Source organism: Balaenoptera borealis (genome assembly GCF_965194805.1).
Source record: "Balaenoptera borealis genome assembly, chromosome: 1".
Lineage (NCBI taxonomy): Eukaryota > Metazoa > Chordata > Mammalia > Artiodactyla > Balaenopteridae > Balaenoptera > Balaenoptera borealis.
The window spans coordinates 73,608,227-73,633,616 of record NC_138860.1 but is presented as its reverse complement, the minus strand read 5'-3'; the positions used below and the strand labels follow the sequence as shown (position 1 = coordinate 73,633,616).

General features: G+C 41.7%; 1 protein-coding gene across 5 annotated transcripts in view; it reads left to right on the top strand.

Annotated features, from left to right (window-relative positions):
• PBX1 (PBX homeobox 1) overlaps positions 1 to 25,390 on the top strand; it is a 318,235-nt gene that overhangs the window by 251,382 nt on the left and 41,463 nt on the right. For 3 of the 5 annotated variants that reach the window (XM_082406234.1, XM_082406232.1, XM_082406233.1), the window contains 2 exons: positions 317 to 429; positions 1,766 to 1,855. In XM_082406234.1, the coding sequence (XP_082262360.1) occupies positions 317 to 429; positions 1,766 to 1,855 (203 nt within the window). The remainder of the gene's footprint in view (positions 1 to 316; positions 430 to 1,765; positions 1,856 to 25,390) is intronic. The other 2 variants (XM_082406236.1, XM_082406235.1) reach the window with 1 other exon arrangement.

Genomic DNA, 25,390 nt, shown 5'->3' with positions numbered 1-25,390 from the left:
TGGAGTCTGTCTCCAATTCAAACAGAGCAAGTTGAGAAGAATACATGTTTCCTTTCTCAGCTTGAAGCTGCTAAGGGGAAGCAGTCCTATGGGCAACTTGCAGTGAGATGTGGGCTTCGCATAACATGAATGATATGCACCCTTTATTGCTTGCTCTGTTCTTCATGCTACTAACCAGACTCTGTTGATGTTGTTTTGATTTCAGTTTTTATTTGGGGGGGGTTGCTTTGCATGTCATTCTTCCTCTTGGCTGTTAGTTGCGGGGGTTAAGCCTTTTCCTTTCTGTGATTCAGGTGCCTCACTCTTTCCTTTCCAGGTTCTTCCAGTTCTTTTAACATGTCAAACTCTGGAGATTTGTTCATGAGCGTGCAGTCACTCAATGGGGATTCTTACCAAGGGGCCCAGGTTGGAGCCAACGTGCAATCACAGGTAGGGACCCAGCCAATGTGCCGCCAGGTGAATGCTTTAGCGCCCAAGAGCCCTCAGTCGGATTGGCAACTCCTGCTTCTGTCCAGAGAGAGAGACGGACAGACAGACAGACATGTAGAAACAAAACCTTACCAACAACCAAACCGAATCAAAGACAACCATTGTCGTGGGGAATCTCGTCCACACTTTGTGAATGCGTTTGGCTCTGGCTTGTCAGTCACACTAGGAAGGCAGGAGAGCGGCAAGCACAGGGTGAGGTGACTAAGGCCCGTCGGACAAGTGGACCCAGTGTATTCTTTGCTCATGAAAGGGAAAGGGAGGAGGAGTTGAGTCCATCAGTTCACTTTTCAGGTCCCTCTCTTGTTTGTTGCTTTTCCACACTCAACATTTGCCCGATATAGAGGTCATGAATGAGTAGGCACATACCTTAGTATCTCACGTTTTCATTTCAACCTTGAAAAACACCCAGCCAGCTTGACTAAACTCATCTTCTTAGTCATCCTTGAGGTCAAGGGACTTGGGTTTCTGGTGATGAGTCTAAGTCCATGCTGGGGCACACAAATCAAGCGTGTGGTGTAAACCCTCAGCGCTCCCTAGTCAGCAGCTCGCCTTCACGACGGCTCAGAAGCCATCCTCCTGTGTCAGCACACAGCCTGATGTGACAGGGTGAAGTCCTGTGCTCTGGGTCAGAATCGCTAGGGAAGTTCTGAGCCAAGCCCATCCAGGCTCCCACCCTGCAAGAGGAGCAGGAAGCATTACATGCCTGGAAGAGACCAACTGGCCGGTGATTCAGCCCCCTGCACAGGAAACATAAACAAGTTTGAGGAGATATGGTCAGACTTTGGTCGAATGACTAAACAGCTGGCCATCATTTAAGTCCTCAGAAAGACAACATTAGTCGCACACTGCTCTCTCTGTGAGGGGGCTGGCCAAGCCCCTCTACACAGAACCTTGACTTTTGTAGGATCCCCAGCAAAGAAGTTAGATAGGATGATCTGGTGGGCAGGGAAAAAATCCCTTCACTCTCCCCACTCTCAGCCCCTCTATCACCCAGTCCCTGCCTTCTCATGCAGCATTGTTGAATTAGTTTCAGTGTTGGGAATCCCAGCTTTCTTTGACCATTTTTCTGTCTTGCTTACTGAAATCAGAAAGGATAGTGGATTCGGCATAGAGAGGAGGCCCAGCCTCCTCCTAATGGTTCCTTTCCCAGGAAGAATGTCTCCAGTGATCGCATTAATTTGGCGAGCCCAAGTGGTAGCCTGTGTGCTGATGATGTGCCTCCCTTTCCCTGCATCTCCCTGACTAATTTCCTCTCTGTTGTTGTTCATCTGTTTAGGTGGATACCCTTCGCCATGTTATCAGCCAGACAGGAGGATACAGTGACGGACTCGCAGCCAGTCAGATGTACAGTCCGCAGGGCATCAGTGTAAGAAAACAAGGCTCCCCCCCTCCCCACCCTTTGTTTTTATTCTATCACTGTCAATTAGTTCAAAGCCATAGGGCTCAGAATGCCACTTAGTAGGACTTCTTAGCTTTACGGTCACCTAGTTTCTTGTTTCTGTATCGGTCATGCCATCGGCAGCATTCTACCCTCAAAAAAAGTGGCGATTGGGCAGGCTTCATGCAGGCAGCTGGAGTCTAGGGCTGTCACACGCAATCAGTGTTTGCATGGCACCTGCGGCCACATGCGTTCAGCTGAGAGGGGCTGCTAAACAGGTGACACCTAGTACAACAGTGGTAGGAAATGTCCCCACAAGCGGGGGCCTGGGAACCTGGGGAGAAAAACCAGTAGCCGAAATCCATTGCATCCAGGTCTGTCGTCGTAAAAAAAAAACCACCTTTCTCCCATCTAAGGACGATTAAAAAAAATTAACAAAGAGACTGGGTATGCTGAAGGGATGGGGAGGGGTGCAGACCATCTTCTACTTGTTCTTGGGTGCGCTGGCGGCTCCTGACTAGCATGAAAATTCATAGCGACAAGCTATGTCGCACAGAGTGAAATCGATCAGACAGACACAAGGAGAATCGAGTGTAGATTTGGGACAGCAATCCAACTTGATTTCTCAGATCAATCGTCCGCTATCTCAGCAGCGATGACAGCAAGCTGGGACAAGAGGGCAGCCTGGAAAAGGAGGCTGTTCTTTAGATCAGAGGTGATTTCCTGGGCTTTTAGAGGTCATAAGATGCTCCAGTAGAACTATTGGCTCAGAATTGTCTAAGAAAACTATGATTGGATGATGGTAAGGATTTTTTGTTGTTGTTTCTGTTGTTAGGATTAAAATAAATTGGGGATGGAGGGAAGGAAAGGTAGGCATAGTGTGTTGATGTAATTCTAGCCTATACTAATTGAGGTATGGAATCTGCAATGAAAAAGGTGATAGCTTTTTAACTCTGCATTGGTGAAATCATATATGACAATGGCCAGCCTGGAAGGAAGCAAGAGGATACCAGCTGTTTCATCAGATGAGGAACGGTTGAAAAAATTAGGAATTCTTAGCCCATTAAAGAGAAGGTTTGGGTGGTAAGTAATAGTTTAAGACACGCTGTCATCAATGAGAGAGATTGGATTCATCGTGAATGATCTAAGGGGAGGTAGGATAGATCACTGAGTAGAAGATTCAGGGAAACAGATTTCACTTCGACATCTCAAGGGCCTTTGTAAGATACAGTCAGAGTTGTCCAAAGAAGGAATCTTTTGCCTCTGGAAGCCAAAAATTCCCCATCATTGGCACGTTCAGACATTGTTTGGCTAACTACTTGGTCAGGATGTTGTAGAAGGGACTTAAGTACCAGGTGATGACTGTCTTGGTGACTTTTAAGGCCCCTCCCAATTAGGAATTCTTTATTTTCTACCTTCCTTAGGCAGAATCTCCTCTGAGCTTATATAGTATTTATCAAGTTCCTCTCTGGGAGGGAAGGAGGGAGGTTAGAGCTGACCCTGTTAAACATACTCTGGGCACCTGTGTCCCTTTTTTAGAAAGGGTTTCCAGAGCAGAGGGATTTTTCCCTTCTTGCGCTTATACTAACTATTATTCCTGTATTCATGGCTGACTTGTCAGACGCCTGCTTAGAAAAAATCCAAGATACCATGGTGGAGAATTATGTTCTCAAAAATGGATTCCAAATGAATTAAGTTATTCTGTGTTTGTATGGGGAGGTTCAAGCACATAGGCATTTATCCATTGCCTGCATCTTTTTGAGCTAGAAGATCGGTCTTTCCAGAAGAAGTTTTGCTCTGTATGTGTAAGTGGAAGAGAGGAACATGAGGAAAGTATAAGAGTGTGGGGAGGAGACTATGGACACACTCAGAAAGAGAACTGCAGAAAGTCTACATGACTGGGCAGGAAGTGGGGCTGACAGTTCTGCTATTTGGCATCTTTCTTTCCTAATTGGGTAGCACAGAAGAGAGCGGCACTCAGACTCTGGGGGGTCAACGTTGGCCCCTCTGACGTCATCTGGTGGGCTGGGAATCATTTCTGAAATAGTGTAACCAAACATGTGCAGATCATTATGTCTGATTACATAAGCCCACTGCAAAAACTGGGCTGGAAAATGCCACTTGAAAGAGTCTCTCATTTTGCATTAATTTTTTTTCCCTGTGAACTGTTTATTTTATTTCTGGGTCTTTAAGACACAGGGTAAATGAATCAAAGGCTGATCATGATACGGTCTGTTCCTTTGGTATCAATTTTAAGTTGTGCCACCTTGCAGGAGACTAAGCTTGTGAGATGTATTTTTAGAGAGTGGTATTAGATGCCGAGGCATGTGTATGTGCAGAGAGGGGCACTGGCTGTTAGGAGAAATGAGAGAGAGAGAGAAAAGGAGGTAGACAAGAAGAGACAAGGACAGGAATGAAAGATTCGAGCCAATGAATAGAAATAAACAATTCCAAAACCCATGGCGGCAATGGAATTCCCAGCTGGGCTCTGGATTGTGTTTCATTCAGTGGAGGACATTTTCTGGGCAGCCTTTATCTACTCCCCTGCCTGGGTTTTCACAGCACTCACATCTTATCCAACCAGTGTCTATTTTAAATCTTGTAGAGTTCAGACGGCTTGCCTTTAACTAAGGCCATTTAGTGATCGTGTTGCAAGGTGTGGTGGTAAGAGCCCTGCGGTGGGAGTTGGGAGACTCTGGTCCTTGTAACTCTCATGTGCCCATGGGCAGGCGTCAAACCTTGTCTTTTATAAAATGGGGCCAGTAATTCTCACCCTTAGTACCTTCATGACTGTTTTAGGGAAAATGAGAAAATAGGTAGGAATGGGCTTGGTAAAGCACAAGTTTTTCCACATGAATGCAGCATGAAAAGTTATAAGTGATAACTTTCTAATTTGACCTTTTTCCTCCTCTTGTGTGAGCAGTTTTCCCAGTAGGTAGTTCCTAGTGAGGATAGGTTAGGACACAGTTGTCACTTTTTTCTCTTCTGATGGAAAGGTACACTTTCGACAAGGATACAGAGTTATGCAAGGCCTAAAGACCCCCTTCCTTAGCCAGAGTGAGCGTTAAAGGCCCTGGGTCTTTAAGACGCAGTGTAAATGAATCAAAGGCTGATCATGATACGGTCTGTTCCTTTGGTATCAATTTTAAGTTGTGTTAAATTATACCTTTTTTGAGTGCTTTGTATTCTCAAATGACAACGGGCAATGCTTACTGGGTTTAGAGTGGCTCTCAGTGATGGAGGGAGATTACTTCACTTCTCCATCAGTTAGACAGACTGAAAGATCACTTAGCTATCACATCCACTCTTTCGTTTCCCTTCCCACTGCCACCATCCTCGTTCTAGAAATAGTTCATTAGCTAGGCTATTGTGATTATTTCCTAATTACCGTTACTGCCTTTAGTGTCTCCTTTCTCCTGCACACATCCCCAGAATTTTGTCATTCCTTGCTCAGAAATCAAGAGCACTTCTCTATTGCCCAGCTAAGCAAGTTTAATCCCTGTGTCAGACATTTTCAGAGTCTTCCGCGCTCCGGCCCCATCTACCTATCCATCCCCCTCACTCCCCAAATCACACTGACTCTCCCACACCCAGCTCCTCCTTGCTGTTTGTCTTCTTCTCCTTAGCCCTCCTTCCCCTCTTCTCTCCACTTTATCACACACACACTCCCTTGCCTTATAGATATATGCACAGACACACTCAATCAGTCTTTGTCTTTCATTCCCAAATACGCATGTGGTCCCAAAATGCATATATTAGTTGCTCAAAACATGTTTGTTGAATGAATAAATCAGAAGACAAGCTACCACTGAATTAAAAAATGCCACATTTTATGTAACAGCTATAAAATACCTAGTAATGATTTTTCTCTTAAATGCCTTACTAACCCACAAATAGACTATCTTTTTTAATTCAAAAAGCTTCTTAAGTCTTTCTTTTTGGAAAAAGTTTCTAAACTTTTTGACCAAGGCAGATTCTCTGAGAATTAAGAGTCAGATCCGCATTAAATAGATGAAGTTATAGAGTGATGATATTATCAAGAGAATTATCCCTTTGAATTCTTTAACGCCTTCTTTCCTAAAAGAATCCCCTTATCAAAACCTGCTTGTGGGGTAGCCATCTACATAGCAAGAGAACATCGTTTCTTTTATTTTTTTTTTAATTTTATTGAAGTATAGTTGATTTACAATGTTGTGTTAATTTCTTCTGTACAGCAAAGTGACTCAGTTATGCATATATTCTTTTTCATATTCTTTTCCATTATGGTTTATCACAGGATATTGAATATAGTTGTGCTAGACAGTAGGACCTTGTTGTTTATCCATCCTGTATATAATAGTTTGCATCTGCTAACCCCATACTCCCAATCCTTCCCTCCCCCATCCCCACTCCCCTTTGGCAGCCACAAGCCTGGAGAACACCGTTTCTTATGGGGTTCTCACTGCTTTCTCTACCAGACGTGGAACTAGAACCTGCACAAACAAACGGGTGGATAGTGGCAGCAACCTGAAGTCAGGAAACTTGGATCCTTCTTGTGGCTTTTCTTCTGGCGAGTCTCTTCATCTCTGTATCATTGCTTCATCTGTCAAATTTATCCCACCAACAAGCTCTAAGGTCCTTTCAGCTTAGTAGTTCTGGAGCCCTACAAGTATGGTTTTTGATTCCTACTGTTCACTCAAGGGACACCAGGCTCAACTGTAGGCTCCTCTCTCCAGAAAACTCTTTCATTTGAGTTAGTCTCCGCCATCTTTTCTAGCCTACCCTATCGCTTCCCCTTTCAGTTGGATCTTGAGGGAAGGAGGAAGAGCTTGCATTACATGAACTTCTCCCTTTGAATTCACGGAGATTTGTGGTAGCAGAAAGCATTAGTCTTTAGGGTGAAATTATTTTTGATTATTTTAAAATGTGAGCAGGGACTTCCCTGGTGGTCCAGTGGTTAAGACTCGGTGCTCCCAATGCAGGGGGCTTGGGTTCGATCCCCGGTCCGGGATCTAGATCCCACGTGCCACAACTAAGACCCAGCGCAGCCAAATAAATAAATAAATATTACAAAACAATAATAATAAATTTTTAAAAACTAAAATAAAATGTGAGTTAAGGGAGTGAGTTCACTCCAGCCACATCTTAAATGTTGACAGATACCCCTATAAGATTTTCATTATTCAAGAGATTAAGTGAAAATAGAAATAAAGTGTTAGTGTTCTCTCTATAAAGGCAAAGTGCCATTAACGTCAGTTTATGACAGAAAAATCTCATTGATTTTGCTTTGTGATAATTATAGTAGTGGAAAAATAGAGATGAAGCTTTGATCTTTGTAAACCATAACATACGTGTTTTCATTTCTGTTTTTGCTTTCTCCCATGTTAGGCAAAGGGACAAAAGGACATTTACGAAGAAAATAAATAAAATATAGAATCATTGGGACAAAAATAGAGAACTATTTAAGTGAACACGTTTCAGGCATTTAGACATCACAGGGGTTACTTGGTAATACTTGGCCACCTGCCATCATTTTCATTTTTTCTTAACTACTTCTGAGAGACCTCCTTCCACTTAAAGTATATATTAATAAGATGTTGCCACATGTGGACTTGTAAGACTGGGGAGTGAGGGTGATAATTAAAATCATATGCAGATCTTTAAAAACTCACTTTAATTATATGAAGTTTTAATTGTTCTACCAAGCTGAATGTGAATTTTGAAGATATTAAAACATATTCAAATGTGCTCCCAGTTAGTTGCCTTTGGGTACCTTCTGGTGCTGCAGCCAGGGACCAGTGAACAGCCCCAGTCTGGGGGGTAAAGGGAGTGAGGATAGGCTTGAACATGGTGAACCAGTCTCTGCAGGGTTGAAGGCAGCAGTACAGAGTAGATGGACTCCCACCTTCCAGAAGCTTATAAGCCTGGCTCTCCCTGATGACAGAGCCAAAGGGAAATAGAGTAAGTCCCTTTAGCTTCTTACATGATGAGGCCTGTCAGCCTTAATACCGTATCAACTGAGCATTCGAGACTAGAGCAGCATTTTATTTGAGCCCACAGTAGTTGGAGAAGCAAAAAAAAAAGAAAAAAATCCCAATATTGTAATTTCATATGCAATCCACTGTTTTTCACCAGCTGCCAGGTGAAAGTCCTTAAAGGTACAGAAGATGAATGAAGCCAGATCATTCAATGGCATATTCAAATATTCATGCATTCATGTATTCATTAATTCATTCATCCATTCCTTCAATAAATATGTCATCAATAGCATTTTTGACCTCGGGGAATGAGGCTACATCATAATATATCCAGGTCAAGTTGGAGAAACCCTGATGCCAATCAAGATGTATTTTAACTTTCAGTCTCATTCAACACTTTATCTGAGATTAGGTTTCCTGTTCTTGGAATACTAGGACAAGGGAACCAATCAACTCTGTAGTTTAGGAGGGAATTTGAAATTAAGCTATACAGCAGAAGAGAGGAATTCAAGACCAACCAGCAATAGTTTGAGAAACCTACTCCCCGCCGCACAAAAAAGCCATACCATGGACTTACAATAAAATAAGTATCCTTCTGTGGAGATTGTTTATCTCTTTGTAGAAGTAGAAGTAGTCACAAAGAATTTTCTTGATCTCAAACCTAGTGATACAATCACTCCAAACATGATCACATTTATAATGTGTGTACACATCTTTCACTTCTGCCACTTTCTGCCTGTGTAACTGTGGACAAGTCACTTTCTCTCGAGAAGACTCAGTCTCCTGTACTCTAAAAAGGACAGTTGAGCTGGATGATGTCAAAGGCCTCTTCCAGTATCCCTGTTCTACTTATGAGCATGATGTTTTTTCCATTCCCAAGAAAATACAGGAGGAGAGGAAATACTTCAAAGCTATAAGGAAAAGATAAATTTGTGTTTTGGGAAATAGTCCTATCTCTGACATGACAATGACGCCATGCTATTTTCATTGGAATTGATGTGTTATAGCATCCTGTCCAGTTGGGCCCGCATTTGTGCTTGCAGCCATGCTGTCCTTGGGCTAGGATTGGGTTAGCTGTTCCAGACTCAAGTCGACCCCGCCTTCTGCTTGATGAAGAAAAAGCAATTGCAACCTCAAAAGGGCAGTTTGTTTTTGCGGTTGCTCCTGAAAGTGGCATAACCCCTTTAGACCTCGGCAAATATTAAGCTAATTAAATTGGATGAATTTAATTGTGGGGAAAAGTTAGTATTGATTTCAGAAGATGGCCCTCTTCTTGCCCTCTCGGAAGGAGTTCCGCGTTCTTAGACAAGTTTGTTTTCAGAGAAAACATTAGACCTGTTTTTAAGAAAATCCAGTTGTTATTTTTAACTTTGGGACATTTTTAAAATCTCTACTTATACCTGGCTCTAAGTGAGTTTGGGGAAATTCTGTTCCACATCTTTAAATATTAAGTATTTGGATCCCTAAATATTCTCCAGATTCACAGACATATAAGGCAGAAGGCATGACTGACTTGAGTCTGGAACAACTAACCAGGTTAAGTAAATGAATAAATGCTTTATTTGACAGATTTATTGAGAACCTTCTGATATCCAGTATCAGGAATGCAAATATCAATAGGACATGGTTCTTGCACTCTGTAAAGTCACAGAAAGCTAGAAGGGCTGGGAGTTACCTGGTTCAGTCCCCTGCTTCACTGAAAGGGCAGGACTACACCACCTTTATATAATCAATATAATATGATTTTTAAAGAATTTGGGGAATGGCCATCATAATTTCCAACTCTGTCCGCCACTAATTCATCTAACCTAATAATTTTTCAAGCCTAAGCCAGACGTGTCTTTGAACTTATCTTGACTTGAACCTTTCTACATGTCTAAAAACTCTTTGGGGCTTAGAGAGGTCCAGTCTCTGTTTCAGGTGACCAAAGCCTTCACTGTCAGCCTCTGCTTAGATGTTCTTTCCTTCCTACAAGTCAGCATCCTTGGCATCATCTGGGAGCTTGAGACCAATGCAGAATCACAGAATCTCCTCCAAACTGTTAAATCAGATTTTGCATTTTAGCCAGATCCCCTGGTGATTCCTAAGCACATTGAGCTTGAGAAGCTCTGTTCTAATGGGTAAAGCCTTTCAATGCTGCCTAGGATTTACCTAAGAGAAGGAATTATGTAGCTATCTTTGCATTAAGGATTCTACCTTTTTAAATTTTTCCAGTTTTATTTTGAAGTTTTCAAACATATGGAAAATTCAGAAGAATTTTATAGCAAAATTTACGAGTATGCTTACCACCTAGATTCTGTCATTAATGTTTTACTCCACTGGCATCATCATATATCCATCTATCCATATGTGCATCTTTCTGCCCATCTATCAGTTCATCGTTTTTTTTTTTTTGGATGCATTTCAAAGACAACAACAGTATACTTTCACCTAAATAAATACCACTGGTATGTATATAATTAACTAGAGTTCGATATTTGTTTGCAGTTTTTTCCTCTTCTGAGGTAAAATTTTACACAATTAAATGTACAAACCATAAGTGTGCATTCTCTAAGTTATGACAAGTGAAATACACTTGCATGTAAATTTCCTACTCTTTACTTTCTTGGGTCTACCCCTTTCTCATAGTTTACAAAAGCAAACAAAAAAGAAGGAAAAAGAAGAAGGAACAGAGCACCAAGTTATCCACAGAACAATAGTCTGTTCTTCTCCAGCCAGTCAGGTGTTCCCCTCCCCCTCCCACCCCCAGCCACTTCTCACCCCTTCGCTCCATCTCATAGCCAAACTCAGCTAAAAAGGCCACTTAAAACTGAATAAGATGGTTTATTCTATATTTGCCTTCGGTTCTGACTTGCTGTGCCTGTTTTTAAAGGGACTTACAGCCCTTTTTCATACTAAGAACTTTCAAAATATATAAACGTAGAAACTAATGATATTTGAAAGTTAAATTATAGTAAGATTTCCTCACTTGTAAGAAATTACATTTCTCCTCTTTTAATCTTTTGCCATTTCTCCCCGTTTCTTCTGTAGTGTCCTTTAGCTTGAAGTCCAATTCATTTTCTGAAACCTCCCCCAAACTTCTACAAACTTATTGTTTTTCAAAGTCACACGCCTGTCTAAAATCCTACTTTATTTCTCCTTCGGGAAGTGATCTATCCTGGGAGAGTGGAAGCCAGCCTCAGCCGACCTGTAGACCTTGAGGATACTCTCTCTGTTAGAGGATGAGGTTCTCATGAGGGAAGTTTCAGATCCCTTTCTCACCAGAGCTCAGGAGTTCTAGAGAGAACCGGCGTAACTACTGAGGGTTCTGTGCCTTTTTAGAGGGGTAGAAGAACAAAAGCACAATTAATTACATGCTTCAAGTTCTGGGGATAACTTGAGCTCCACCAATATCCATACTAAGAATACTAATTCATAATAGTTATTGAGTGCCCTAATCCAATGTCTTTATAAATATTCTCATCTCCATTTTACAGATAGAAAACGGAGACTCAGAGAAGTTAAGTAGTTTGCCCAAAAGTCAAATAGCCGGTCAGTGATAGAGCCAGGGTGTGGACCAAGATGGTCTAACTCCAAAGCTTCTGTTCTTTCCCTTTATCCAGATGGACCCTTGAACCTCTGGATCTTACGCTTAATGAAGGGAGGTGTCAAGAATCTTATAGTAAGAGACTCCGTTATGTTTCCTAGTAATACATATTTTGGAGCCTGGCTGATATGGGAAAGAACTATAAGAACTCAGTTATGACTATTCTGTTATGTATCCTTTCAGGGTAGCCTATAGAAGGCTTAAGACTGGTTGGTTCTTTTATTAAAATTAAATCTAAAACTTATATAGTAAGTCCTCCCCTGGATATAGCTTACTCTTCACCACTATTATGTCATATTTGGCTAGCCAACTTAACCAGGGACCCAGTGATCATACACAAGAGAGAAGAGAGATTTTAGATCAAGTGTCTCTTCATGGAGAGATTTGATGGTTCACTAAAATAGATGGCAAGACTGTTTCAGGAATCTAGGTACCAAATATCAATAGAGGTTTTGTTTTGTTTTGAAGTTTTAATTTGGGGACAGTGAAATGGAAGAAGAGGAAAATTTTGCCTGTTAACTTAATAAATTATACATGTTAAATAATGGTTTTGGAGGATGGAAGATCAGCAGTGAAGAAACTGGGGCATTAACTATAGAAGTAACAGTTTTTCCTAGACCAACAGAAAAGATGAGAAGGAGCCACCTTGCTTCACTGGGCCAGGACTTCTGTCAAGTGTCCCCCTTTGTTGACACTTAATACTTGGCATTTTTAATAATTAAAAAGATTAAAAATTTAAAAGAATAGCTTAAAAGAATAAGTGCAACAAGGTACAAGGATAATAGATGAATGAATCTAGAAAAAATAAATAGAAAAAAATAATAGCAAATCTTAAATTTAAAAGATCCAGGAAATAAGAAAAACAGAGAATTAAGAAGAAAGAAGGCAATGGAATGATAAAAAGGCAGGAGATGGATAAAATTGCATGTGACATGGCAAAATGAACATTAAAAGCAATTAAGATACACAAGTAGGGCTTCCCTGGTGGCACAGTGGTTGACAATCTGCCTGCTAATGCAGGGGACACGGGTTCAAGCCCTAGTCTGGGAAGATCCCACATGCCACGGAGCAACTAGGCCCGTGAGCCACAATTGCTGAGCCTGCACATCTGGAGCCTGTGCTCCGCAACAAGAGAGCCATGATAGTGAGAGGCCCGTGCACCGTGATGAAGAGTGGCCCCCGCTTGCCACAACTAGAGAAAGCCCTCTCACAGAAACGAAGACCCAACACAGCCAAAGATAAATTAATTAATTAATTAAAAAAAAAAAAGATACACAAATAGTAAAGAGGACAATAACAACATAAAATAAGCTAGAATGAGTGGTTAAAATAAATAGCCTCCTCTAAGAACATACTTACAAAGATTATAAAACAGATCAAGTAGTAATAAAATAAGGAAGTGGTATAAAGCAGTAAATTAAAGAACAATTATAAAACAATAAGAAGAGAAAATTAACAGGCTAAAATGACATTTAATAATTGTATTATTAATAACTAACACTTTCTGACTTCTTCCCATGTGTTAGGCACTTTACATGCATTAACTTATTTAATTCAATTTTATTAAAATAATTAGGACATTAAAAATGTAAACAAAAAAAGTTCAGTGAGGGATGAAATCAGGCATCAGAACAACAACAATAAAAAAGTCTAAAGGTTAGAAAAATATACCTATGGGTGTCAATTTTCATTCCTTGTCTGGAGTGATTGTTTTTGCTGTTAAATCACCAAGTACCTGCCCTGGTACTTCTCTAGATTACATGTTCTCGAAGTGCCTGGCACTGTAGATGTTGGTTCTTTACCCCTCTTGTCCTAGTAAGCTTGGCCTTTCCTAGAGACAATTGCTAGTGGTTAAAATTCTCAAGCAGTAGAATCCACGGCCCAGAACCTGTGGCAGTGGGAAAACATCTCATAATCCTACCCATTTTACAGGGTTTCGATCAGGATTATCTTCTCCTAGAAGTTCTTCCTGGTTCCTACATAGTACTTAGTGTGCTGGGCTTGGAATGGGAGTTCTTCTCTGATTCTTTTCTTTACTTCCTCTCAGCCGTAGGTTTCTGAAGAGGATTCTAGTTTGTATCCCAGCCTTCCATTCAGGCTTGGTACACACTAGGTGCTTAATGCATACTTTTTGAAGTGAGCCTACTTGAACCTATTGTCAAGAGGTTTTTCTTTTCTTTCTTTCTTTTTTTGAAAAACCAGCAACCAACTTGTGTCTGGATTTTCTGCCTGCTTGGAACCCCTACACATTTTGGGGTTTCTGTGGTCCAGAAAGAGTCTCTCCCATAAGAGAATGGCTTTTTCTTCTTTTTCTCTCTATTTATCATATCCCAGTACCCATCTTTTACCTCCAACTTCCATATACCTTATACCCAATAATCTTTACTAATTCATGCTAGAACTCTTTTATGGGTATGTTCAGAGACCAGGTATCTGTTGCTGTTTCTTCTCTTCCCTATACTTTTCTCTGGGGCAGGTGTTGTCTCTGAAGACTTGGGCTTGATCTACAATTCCTTCATTGATTCATTCATTCATATTCACTCATTCGATCAGCAGGCATTTTCTTGGAATTTACTGTTAACCAGTTGTGTTGGGCATTGAGACAGGGAAAATTAAAAAGAGGTCAAATGCTTCTTTTCAAGCAACTCTCCATCTTGTCAATCTAAGCAATCAATCTAAGTTGATTGCTATGTTTAACCTCCTTCCTTTGACCTTAATTTTTGTGGAATGGGAAAAACAACTGATTAATACCCTTGACAGGTAATTATATTTTGAAAAGAGTTGTGAAATCACCTGCTAACGCACTATTCTCCAGGCAGAAGAGTCCCTCTTACCTCCATCTTTCTTCCTCAGACCTGGATTTGACCATTAATTGCACTGGTCTTTTTTCCAATGATCTGTAGAGGTTGGCCACGACCTTTCAAACACACAAGACGAAGACCCAAATTAGATGTGGGCTTTCCTTCCTACACTTTGTTTAAATTTTACATTTACTTTTTTTTCTGATTACAAATTAATATTTAATGTAGAAAATTTGGAGAATGCAGGAAAATCACTAAGAAGAAAATTACTGCTAACTTTTTGCTTGGCAGCCTCCTAGCATTTTGTGTCTAAGTATGTTTTATGTGAGTGTAGAAAAGTTAGGATCATATGGAACACATCATTTTGTAACCTACTTATTTTACTAAAAATATATTATGACTATTTTCCATATCATTAAACATTCTTCTCAAACATAAGTTTAATAAATAACTGCATAAGAGCTTGTTACCGGGAAAGTCCGTAATTGATTTAATCAGTCTCTACTGTGGAACATTTAAACTGTTTTCTTTTTTTTTTTTTACTATTATTAATAACACTGTGGTAAACATCATAGTACAGAAAATTCAGTACATATTTTGTATTATTTCCTTGAATAAATTCCTAGAAATGGAGCTGCTAGATCAAAGGGTATGAACAAATCTAAGGCCTTTGTGATGTATTATAAACTTTTCTCCTGGAAACTCCTATTAATTTATGGTTCCTACCAGCATTTTTGATCCTTCCCATTTCCTTACATTCTCAATAACAACGTCTTAGCAGTTTTTCAGCCTTTTTCAATTAACACATTATAAAATGCCATCTCATTTTTAGTTTAATTTAATTTGTATCTCTTTGATTTGCTAATGAGATTGAACATTTTTCATCTGTTTGTTAGTCTTTTTTATGCATTCTTGAAATGCTCATGTTTTTCCTATTGATTTCTAAGAACTCTTACACAAGAAAGGTATGATTCCATTTCTCGCTTGGCCAATATTTAGAAAATAGAGAAAATTCTATTTCTCAATGGAGAAGGACTCAGGAGGAATAAGGCCCCAGGTCTCATTCTGTCTATTGCTGTGGAAGGTTCTTCAGAGTGAAAGCTGGATTGTTATCCTAGGAAAACTAAAGGCAGATCTATATGTGATACTGGTGGTGATCTTAAAAAAAAAATTAACCCTGCAATTTGAACTGGCTTGACATTTTCTGTATTTCTAGTCTATGAAAAAACTCAGGACTATAAAATAGAACCCAAGAATTGTCTAAAACAACCTAGAGATACATTAGTCAGTCAAAACTTTCCTTGAAGATTTACCCTATGTCTAGTGTTCCCCTAAGTATTAGGAGTTGCCAAATAAGTCATTGGCTAGTTTATAGCCAGGTTGAAGAAATAAAGCTACATATAATTTATAAGTTTTCTTACAACCTTAGCTAAACTTAGGTCTAAAAAATGGTCTTTTGAGTGACTAGATGTTTTCTCGTATTTTGGAGGCTATATCTGTCTCCTTGCGTCTTCTTTTACCATCTGAAAAGTAGCACATTCTTCTAGATGATTGAATTTTGATGTCTCACCATCATCACTCCCCTCTGCCCTTCTCATTCCCTGGCAGAACACATATAGAAAAGCCAAGTCAGACTCCTGAGCCCACAGCACAGCTGGAAGATTTCCACTGCAGAGATTGCTGGGACAATCTAAAAGGAAAAAAATTAAAATTTAAAAAATCAACCCAGTCTTATACTTGGATGAGAATCTCAGAATAAAAGAGGATATCCCCCAGCATCCACTGAAGATATCTGGGGTGGTGTCAAAGTAACTCAGAATTCTTGAGTACGTAGTTTCCAAGCACTTGCCTTCATTTCATAGGTAAATAGAATTCTCAAAACAATAGTATCATTCCCTAAATAAGGCACAGTAGAGCCTCATGCCCCATTCTAGCACGCTCCCCTCAACATTCTCTGTCTGCCTGTACCCCACAACTTCCCACCATCTCTCCCCCCTACCCTTCTGTTAGCTGTAATGACCCTGCAAACACTAAATGGCATTTGAGTGCATTAAGCAGCAGACTCTCCGGTGACATAGCAATTATGGCTCTGAAATAGATTTGGTGCGTCACGGAAGATAAGGGTTTTGAAAGTTTCTGTTGTGATTATAGCCTGTAACTCCCACAAATAATAGGCTTCAAAATAAGAGCCTGCCAACGGAGCCTTTGTGGCTTTGTCTCAGTGATGGCACGTAAATTGCTATTAATGTCCTAAGTGTACTTGAATATGCCAGTCTTTGGGATGTGAAGTTGGCTCGGTGTCTCTCTTTACGCGACATGTCATTGTTGGTCTGATAATCTGGGGTAATTGCTGTCTCTTGGACGGTCAGGAAAGTGTAAGAGGATTTAGCTTCCTGTGTGATGGTAAATAGCCTCAAGGTTTACACCACGAGTTATGTGTGTGTTCCGTAGCTAGCCACTGTTTCTCGTTCAGGTGTGTATACAATTCCTGTGTGTACCCTGCGTAGATGATATCCTTTCAACAAAGCCACGGCAAAATCAAAGGTTATGAAACTAAAATGAAGAATCTGGAGCTGTCTGTATCAGCCAATCAGATAATTTATACTGAGAGTAAAAAAAATACCCTTTGCTTGAATTTTTCAGATTTGGCTATATGAGTAAATATAATTATCTGTTGTCTTATAGAGCTACTCTTTTCCAGCATCTGCAGCATCTGTGTGTGTATGCACATTTTTTAGGTGCCATAAGTATTTTCTGAACACGTATTAGCTCTACGTCAGTATGATAAAGTGTGTGGAAATTATGTGTGTTTTTGTGCAGTGTGTGTGGATGTGTGTAAGTGTGCGTGTGCTTTAGTTTTGCAGGGCTGGGTGTAGAGGATGTTTATTCAGATATAAATAGTTTTCTGCACTAAGACACCTCTATTTAGCTAAAGCAAGCTGAGCTTATTTTTCTTTGTCTCTGAAAAGTTAAATAAAACAAATTTGAAGTTTTCACTTCCTGTATGTACATTTAACCTAAGGCCCCCCCTAAGTCTGTGGAACATGGAAACATTATATGTAACTGTCCCATTTGCACTTTGAGCAGAAATCTAAAAGCATCCCAGCCTTAAACTTGGAAATGTACACTACCTCGTATCCTGTGCAAGCTACGAAAGGTTCAACCCAGACCATCCTCTGTGTCTCAAGTGCCTTACGTGGCAGTATTAATTCTGGGCCTTCACAACAGATGAGTTAAGGAAGGATGAAGTTAAGAAGGTTCCAAAATAGATCTTGATCTTGGAGTTGACCTATATGTGCATGTACTTCAGTCGTGTGGCGCTGGGAGCTGGCAGGATGGTGCACTGTGATGGTGCTGTAATTTTGCAGTTGGATTTTGACTGAGTGCCCTTGAGTGCATGCCAGATACAGTTGGAGATAATGACTTGTAACAAGAGAGTTCACATTCATACCAAGTGAACATGGATCAGGGTTACCATCTGACTCTACGGGTCTCAGCCCAGGGCTTCGCATCGCCAGTGTAAGGTAAACTGTATTAACTAACAAGGTGGTACCACACACAGTGATGTCTCAGAAGTATAACCCCCGAGGAATACAGTTTGTCTCGTCCAAAATCAAGTTTGGTAAGGTGGATTGAGGCTTGAGAGTAGAAGGTATTAGAATCCCCTGAAAGAATTCTCTGAGGCCAGTCTTGTGGTTCATAGGTTCTAGCACCTTGATAAACAGCGCATAGATTCCCAGAAGGTGAACTTGAGAGCATGAGTCATCTGCCTTCCGCCCTGAGATCAGTAGCAGCCATGCTCTGCACTTCATGCACCCCAAGCTTTTGAAACCTGAAATGTCCAGAAGCCGTGGCATATAGTGGGGACTCAGTTTGGCAAATTCTAGTTTCTGAGTCGTAGATTCCTGGCCTGAGAAGAATAGATGTTCACACTGAGTTTATGTACCATTATATATTCATCAACCAAAGTAAGAGAATTATTATTACGATTCTTACATAACTACAAAGTTACAGTGGGTACCAGCGTACAGATGGCTTTACAGACACAGGGACAGGCGCCAAAAGAAGCTTTCAAAGCATTCATTTCTCTATTGGTTCAACTCAAGTACTTAATTGAGCAGTTGCTCTAGCAGACATGATCCTTGTCTTCTAATGGCTTGTGGTTGAATGATTTAGCATCTTACTGAAGATAAATATCAAAGCCTGCCAGCCTTGGCATGATCAAGCCATCCCATTCTCCAGGCCCGTCGTGCTGCACTCGCCACTCTGCTCCTATGCCCCATTCTTTCAGGCCTTCTTTCAGTTCCTTGGAGCCTTTGGACAGGTTTCTCCTTCTGCCTAGAAGGCTGTTTGCCCCACTCTTTACTTGTCTACTTTCTGTTCACTTTTAGGCTGACTTTCCAGAAGCCCCAACCTCAATGAGTTCCCTGTTCCTCTGTCTCATAGCATTTATTACCATCTGGAATCTGTGTTTGTTCTTTTGATATGTTTTGAATGTCTATTTCCCACAAGACAGCAAGCTCCATGAGGGCAGATGCCACATTTTTTTAAAATGTGCTATATCTACCACAGTATGCCTAGTACATAGTATGAGGTAGGCACTGAACACATATTTGTAGATTTTAAGAATTAAAGGATTGCAGCTAATAAGATCTGGTGCTCGCATGGATATTTACATAAATAAAAGCTGCTCGTGGTTAAATGTCAACATGAAAGGTCAAAAGGTCAGTGGGGGCTTCCCTGGTGGCGCAGTGGTTGAGAATCTGCCTGCCAACGCAGGGGACATGGGTTCGAGCCCTGGTCTGGGAAGATCCCACATGCCGCGGAGCAGCTAGGCCCGTGAGCCACAATTACTGAGCCTGCGCGTCTGGAGCCTGTGCTCCGCAACAAGAGAGGCCGCGATGGTGAGAGACCCGCGCATCGCGATGAAGAGTGGCCCCCGCTTGCCACAACTAGAGAAAGCCCTCGCACAGAAGCGAAGACCCAACACAGCCAAAAATAAATAAATAAATAAATTTATTAAAAAAAAAAAAAAAGGTCAGTGGTACTAGAATGTAGAGAAGTGGGTGATGGTTTGCCCTGAAGCGACTTGCAGAAAGGAGGTAGCCCTCAGGCTGGGCCATGAAAGAAGATATGGATTCCTAGAGACCAGAGAAGGGGGTAGGCAAAGGCAAAAACCTCTCACTTGACTTCTCTGTAGAGTAGGAAGGAATCTCACTTTGGCAGTGAGAAATCTATTATTTCTTCAGAGCAGCTTGAAGTACTAACGTCTGTTCTCTACCAGGATATCTGTTCTCTACCAGGGCATCTGTTGTCTACCAGGGTATCTGTTCTCTACCAGGGTATCTGTTCTCTACCAGGAATGGCTAATGATACTGCTGATCTTTCTTAACCTTCACGGCAAAATCTCAGGGCTCAAGAGGCTGTGGTGGGAAGCAGACTAGCAAGGGGTATGGTGGTGTGACTTGGGTGTAAGGTCACCAGGGATTGACCTAGTGGTAAGTGGCAATCAGAGAGGATACCCCCAATAGGCAGGGGACCATGGAAACAGGAATCCTAGAGCCAGCGGCATGGGATAATCCAGGCAGAGGATCAACTTCAGGGAAATGCGATGGCAGGCAGTAGTAGTTGGTGGGCTGAGGTTCCAGAGCAGGATTTCACTTACAAGAGCAAGTCACTACCTCATTCTTTTTTAAAAAAAATTGAAGTATAGTTGGTTTACAATGTTGTGTTAGTTTCAGGTGTACAGCAAAGTGATTCAGTTATACATATATGTATGTATATGTTCTTTTTTCAGATTCTTTTCCCATGTAGGTTATGACAAAATATTGAGTAGAGTTCCCTGTGCTATACAGTGGGTCCTTATTTATCTATTTTATACATAGTAGTGTATGTATGTCACTACCTCATTCTTAAATGAACTGTGATAAATAGGGCACTAAGCAGAAGCTAGGCAAGGGCTTGGTAGAGATGGTCACAGCCACAAGGAAGACATCCCCTGTATGAAGATATAGGTGCGGAAGGTCAAAGCAAGAAAAGCAGCAAAATTTTCTAGCCAAACTAGGCTACAATAAAAAATTTTTGGCTGAGAGTACATGTTCTTCCCAGACAGGGTTACCCAGATTTAGCAAATGAAAATACTGCATGGGACATACTTACACTAAAAAATTATTTGTTGTTTATCTAAAACTCAAATTCAACTGGGTATCCTATATTTTATCTGGCAATTCCTTTCCCAGGTCCCATGGTGGAAGCTCTATCTGCCTGTGGGTCTCAGCCCTCGAGAGACTAAAGATGGGCAAAGACCTACAGGCCACTTTGGGACTATGTCTATTTTGTACATTTTTCTGATTGCCAGGATGCCTGAGGTGGTGACTAGGAGACTGTTCCAGATGCAGGGTGGGATATCTTCCTGCTCCTTGTGCCCTGTGGAGAACACTCCTTGTTAAGATGGAATTGCAACAGGCAGTATCCAATGTTTTTCTCAATTGCTTTCCCTAAAAAGAAAACAGAACAATATAAATATGAATCATAATTACTTGTTTGGGATAAGCTATGAAGTACCAGATCTCCTTGATGCCTACCTATTAGCAAGAGAAACGTTCACTTCCTAGGTGTAAAAGTTACCTTGAACCCTGGTGCTACCTCTGCTTTGCATCTTGAATATTTTCTAGGTATACACAGCTCTTTACATGTAGTCAGACTGAACTGTGGAGGTCAGGGACCTGATACCCTTCTCTATGTCCATACCCACGATGGAGGATGGATGTTACAGTGCCACTAAATGTTTATTTACTTCTTCTTATGTTCCTCCAAGAGATATTTATTAAAATCTATGCTGTGTCAAGCACCGTGGTAGGAACTTTGGAATCAAAGATAAGTTCCATAGCCCTGTTCTCATGGTCCAGACGTGTGAAAGAACAAATGCAATATGGCGGCACAGGTGCTGTGATAGAGGTACATCCTGGCAGGGAGGTGCAGGGTCGGGGGAGATGACCTGGAGGTCTTATAGGAGGAAGAAAAGTTGCCAGGGGTCAGATACAGGTGCAAGGATACTTAAACTCAGTCTTGAAAAAGAGCCAAGGCAAGAGTGGCAAGTAAATGGATGAGTGGGGCACTGTATTCAAGGGGAAAGAAACAGGCATGAAATGGCAGCTCTGTTACAGGAATTTCTAAGTACCCTGATATGGTTGAAGTATTAAACCTGAGCATTGAGTTGAAGAGTCAGCAAGGTCCAGGACATGATAGACCTGATGAGGACATTGAACCTCACCTTGAGGCCAGTAGGAAGCCATTGAAGGTTTAAACAAGGAGGTGACATGATCAAAACTACATTTGTGAAAGATCACGCTGAGGGCAGCTGGAGAGAGAACTGTAGGGGTGCCAGAATAGCCATGGGTCTGTTTACTGTTGTAAAATTTCCCAGGGAAATTTTGAATCCTTTGTCCCTAAGGGGGCTTTCCAGTAGCATTTTTTCATCCCAGAGCATCTCTTGGGAAGTGCTCACAGTATAATCTTGGGAAAAGTCTATGCATATCAGGAAAACATAGTTCTGTCTTGATGGAACAATGTTGGATCTAGGGTGTGACTCCACTGTGTGAGCTGATGTCTCCCCTGATAAATGGCTGTGTGTGTGCTTGTATGTGCAAGTGTGTGTGTGTGTGTGTGTGTGTGTGTGTGTGTGTGTGTGTGTGTGGAGAGAGAGAGGGAGAGAGGATACATCCATGTTTCTTTGTTTTTCTTGCTGGCTGGCCCCGCCAGGGCCTGGGTTATTGAGGGCCTGGAGCACGTCCACCTCCTCACCCTTGCTGAAGGCATTGCTGGTGATGGCATCTGGCCCACATGCAGATCAAGCTCAACTCGGTGCTGACCTCAGCCGGTTTGTGGCACCTTTGGTGTATTTCTGGGTTGCAAATGAGAGTTTCTTAGTGCCAGGCTCGCTTGGGCTGTCACATCAGGTGATGAATTCTCTGCATCAACCGTGTACTGCTAAGGTAAGCTCAGAGGAAGAGTGGGAAAAAGAGCAGGATGGGACCAGCGGTTCTCACTCAGCCCAGCAGCCGCTGCTCTGGGCGTAAAGGGGTACTGGCTCCGCAACGGCGAGGGAGAGGCAGGTGGCCCCCTGAGTTCTGGCTCGAGGAGGGCAACCGAGGAGAGGGAAGTCAGGGCTTAAGCTGCAGTTCTGTGCTCCTGTGTCTGTCAGGAGGAAGCGTGCGGGTTTTGCCATCCACCGTCGCTCCATCCCCAGCTGCATGGCTAACTTCCTCTCCCTCCTCTGATAGGCGTGCTTTGCCTTATCCATTAGATGGGATTCTGGCAAAATGTGGTGTCTATCAAGTTATGTGGGTAGGATAGAGAGTAGTCATTTTTGTTCCTGAAACATTTTGTTCCCAAATGCCTTGAATTTGTGTTTTGAAAGTCCAGATTTTCTTAACTAGGAAATCTACTGCATTTTGTCCTAATTCTATATTCTATTAGCTTCCACTTCATGAGGTTCCAGGTCAAGCCTGCTGCTGGCTTAGGTTTCCCTTGGTGGAATTAAATGTTACACCAAGTCTTGCTTCCCAGGCCACAGGCTACAGAATTAACCTGAAAGAACTGGGTGTAAATGTGAACTCTCTCCCATTATGGATGCTTTGAGATAAAAAGGGCATATTTGGCTTTACAGATTCCCACCTCTGTAACCCCTCAGGGTGGTTTGCAACAACAGCATTTTACAAAGTGAGTGTGTCCCTTTAAAGGCTGGTTTGCATCGGAGAGCGAAGGAGGAAGTTGGGGTGCAGAAGAAAAATTAAAACAGAGGTCTTATTTTCCCGCCACCTCACACGGTTGTTAATGAGACCATCTTTGACTCTCACTGTTCCCAGAGATAAATAAACACACAAAGGCGGTGTTTCCTACTTAATATTCACCCGCAGTGGAGGAAGAGGGAAGGAATTGCTCCCCGGGGTTAACGTGGCAGTAAGCGAGGTCAGCTGTTTCCCAAGACGGTGCAGCCTCTGAACGTCTTACATTAAAGCTGGAATGATACAGCTGAAACAGCCAAAGTGATTTACGGGAAACCCGGTTAGGGTGGATTTGCTCGCAGTTTCTGATCTCATGGAGGTTTTAGCAGCCGCAGCAGGAGCAGGGGCAGACAATATGCCAGGGTAGAAAGCACCTCCAGAGAAAAGAATCCTTCAGCATTTCCCAGTGTTAGACTCGTTTGTTCTAAAAAGTACTTGCATTCGTCTAACTTGAAACCCATAGGCTACAGTGTCCTGAATTTAGCAAGAAATCAAGGGTCATAGCTGGGATATCCTGGGGTAGGGTGACCTGGGACTGAAAGTCCCCCATTCCATTAAATCGCAGAGTCCTGGGCAAACTGGGGCAGTTGGTCACCCCATCTGAAGTGTGTGTGCATATGTGTCTGTGTGTGTGTTTGTGGATGGAGGGGGAGTGAAGAAAAGGCAGTTAAAGAGATTTGTTTTATTTCTTTATTTTTTAATAAGGTTTTTTATGTACTCTTCTTCACCAGGCCAGCTAGCATAATTAAAATGCTGGTTTTGGTATCAGGCTGAACTAATTCCTGTTTCCACCATCTGTGAGCTCTCTCTCCCCTCTGGCATCCTGAGCACTGGTCTGAGAAAACAGAACTTTTGAAGGAAAGAGATCAAATGTCTGCTGTTTGAGTTATTTCAGCTCAGAGATGACTCAAAAAGAAGTCTCCTAGAACCTTCTGGTCAATATACAGCGCCTTGCTAATTCCCTGCTAATGAAACGCCACAGAGCTCATTTTTTTTACTAATGGCTTCATTTGGGGCACCACTTATTGTTATTTTAATGGAATTATAGTATGGCTCAACAATGGTAGTGGTGGTGATTTGTGAGCAATGTAATGACATGCCTTTGTGCCACGTGCTATGACATGGACACTAGCTGCTTTAGAGAGCTTCCTCCCCTACTTGTCTCATACCAGGTCGAGTCTAAGATACATGACATTTTTCCTCTTTTATAAGCACCTCACTCTCTGCTTTATGATGTTGTGCTTATGGAGCTCCTGGAAAGTTTCCTAAAATTCCATGCTACCCAGCAAACACACACACACACACACCTTCCAGTCTATTTAATTAATGAGTTAATTTATTTATTTATCTACCTATCTATCTGATAAACATACACATATTAAAAAATTATTAGGATACATATCAAAATGCTAAGAGTAATTATCTCTGGGTAGTAGGATTATGGCTATTGTACTCTTTGTTCTTTACAATTCTCCTATTTTCAAATATGATATTGCATGCATAATTGCAAACATTGTATTTGCAAATATCATATAAGCATATCTTACTTTTATCATCAGAAAAGATAAATGATGCTAAAGGATTTTCTTCAGGGAAAAATAAACAGAACCATGATTCTCAATCAGCCTAAAATGGTACCAAAAGAATACATGTGTTCTTGGTTGAGAGGGGAGGCTGAGTAAGATATTGTCACTCTGGTGACCAACCTAAATGTGGAAATTGAATTAATTCTTTTCTTGATTCTGATCATCCTACAGAGTCTTAGGCCCCAAAAGATAGCAAAGCCTCCTGTTATAAGAGAAAGAATTCTCATTTTCCCTTCATTGTTCTCTTTCTAATCTCTCTTTCACAAACAACAGGGGAAATGGCCTCCCACAGAAAAGGGGAGCGGGAGGAGCTGCCTGACTCAGTTAAGAGATGGAGATTTGAACTTGAGAACAGTTATTCGTTGATCCAAGAGTGAGGGGCCGTGTTCCTGGCATTGCCCAGGATGACCTTTTGCCCGCTTAGTGTCCAGATCTGCTCTTAAAGTGAGGTGTGTGGGGAAAAACCTACCCTCATGCTGAAGTAATTGGTGGGAGCTGCTCTGAATGAAAAGCCTGGCTTTCCTGGGAACATTGGAGCATCATCTGGGTGAGCCAATGACAGAGAGAGCCCAGTGGATGAAAAGGGCAGAGAAAAAGGAGCCTGATTTAAAGGTCAGGAAGCCTGTGTTGTGTCTCAGTCAGAACCCGGAAGCCTGATTTTCTCTTACGCCTGTGCTTTCTTGTGGATGAAACGTGAATGGGTGTTTCCCGGTACCCACAAGTGCCAGCCGTGCTCCTGAGTACTGTGGATTATACTAGGGCGGAAGCTGTGGTCCCTCCCAAGTGGCAATAATCATATCTGCCCCA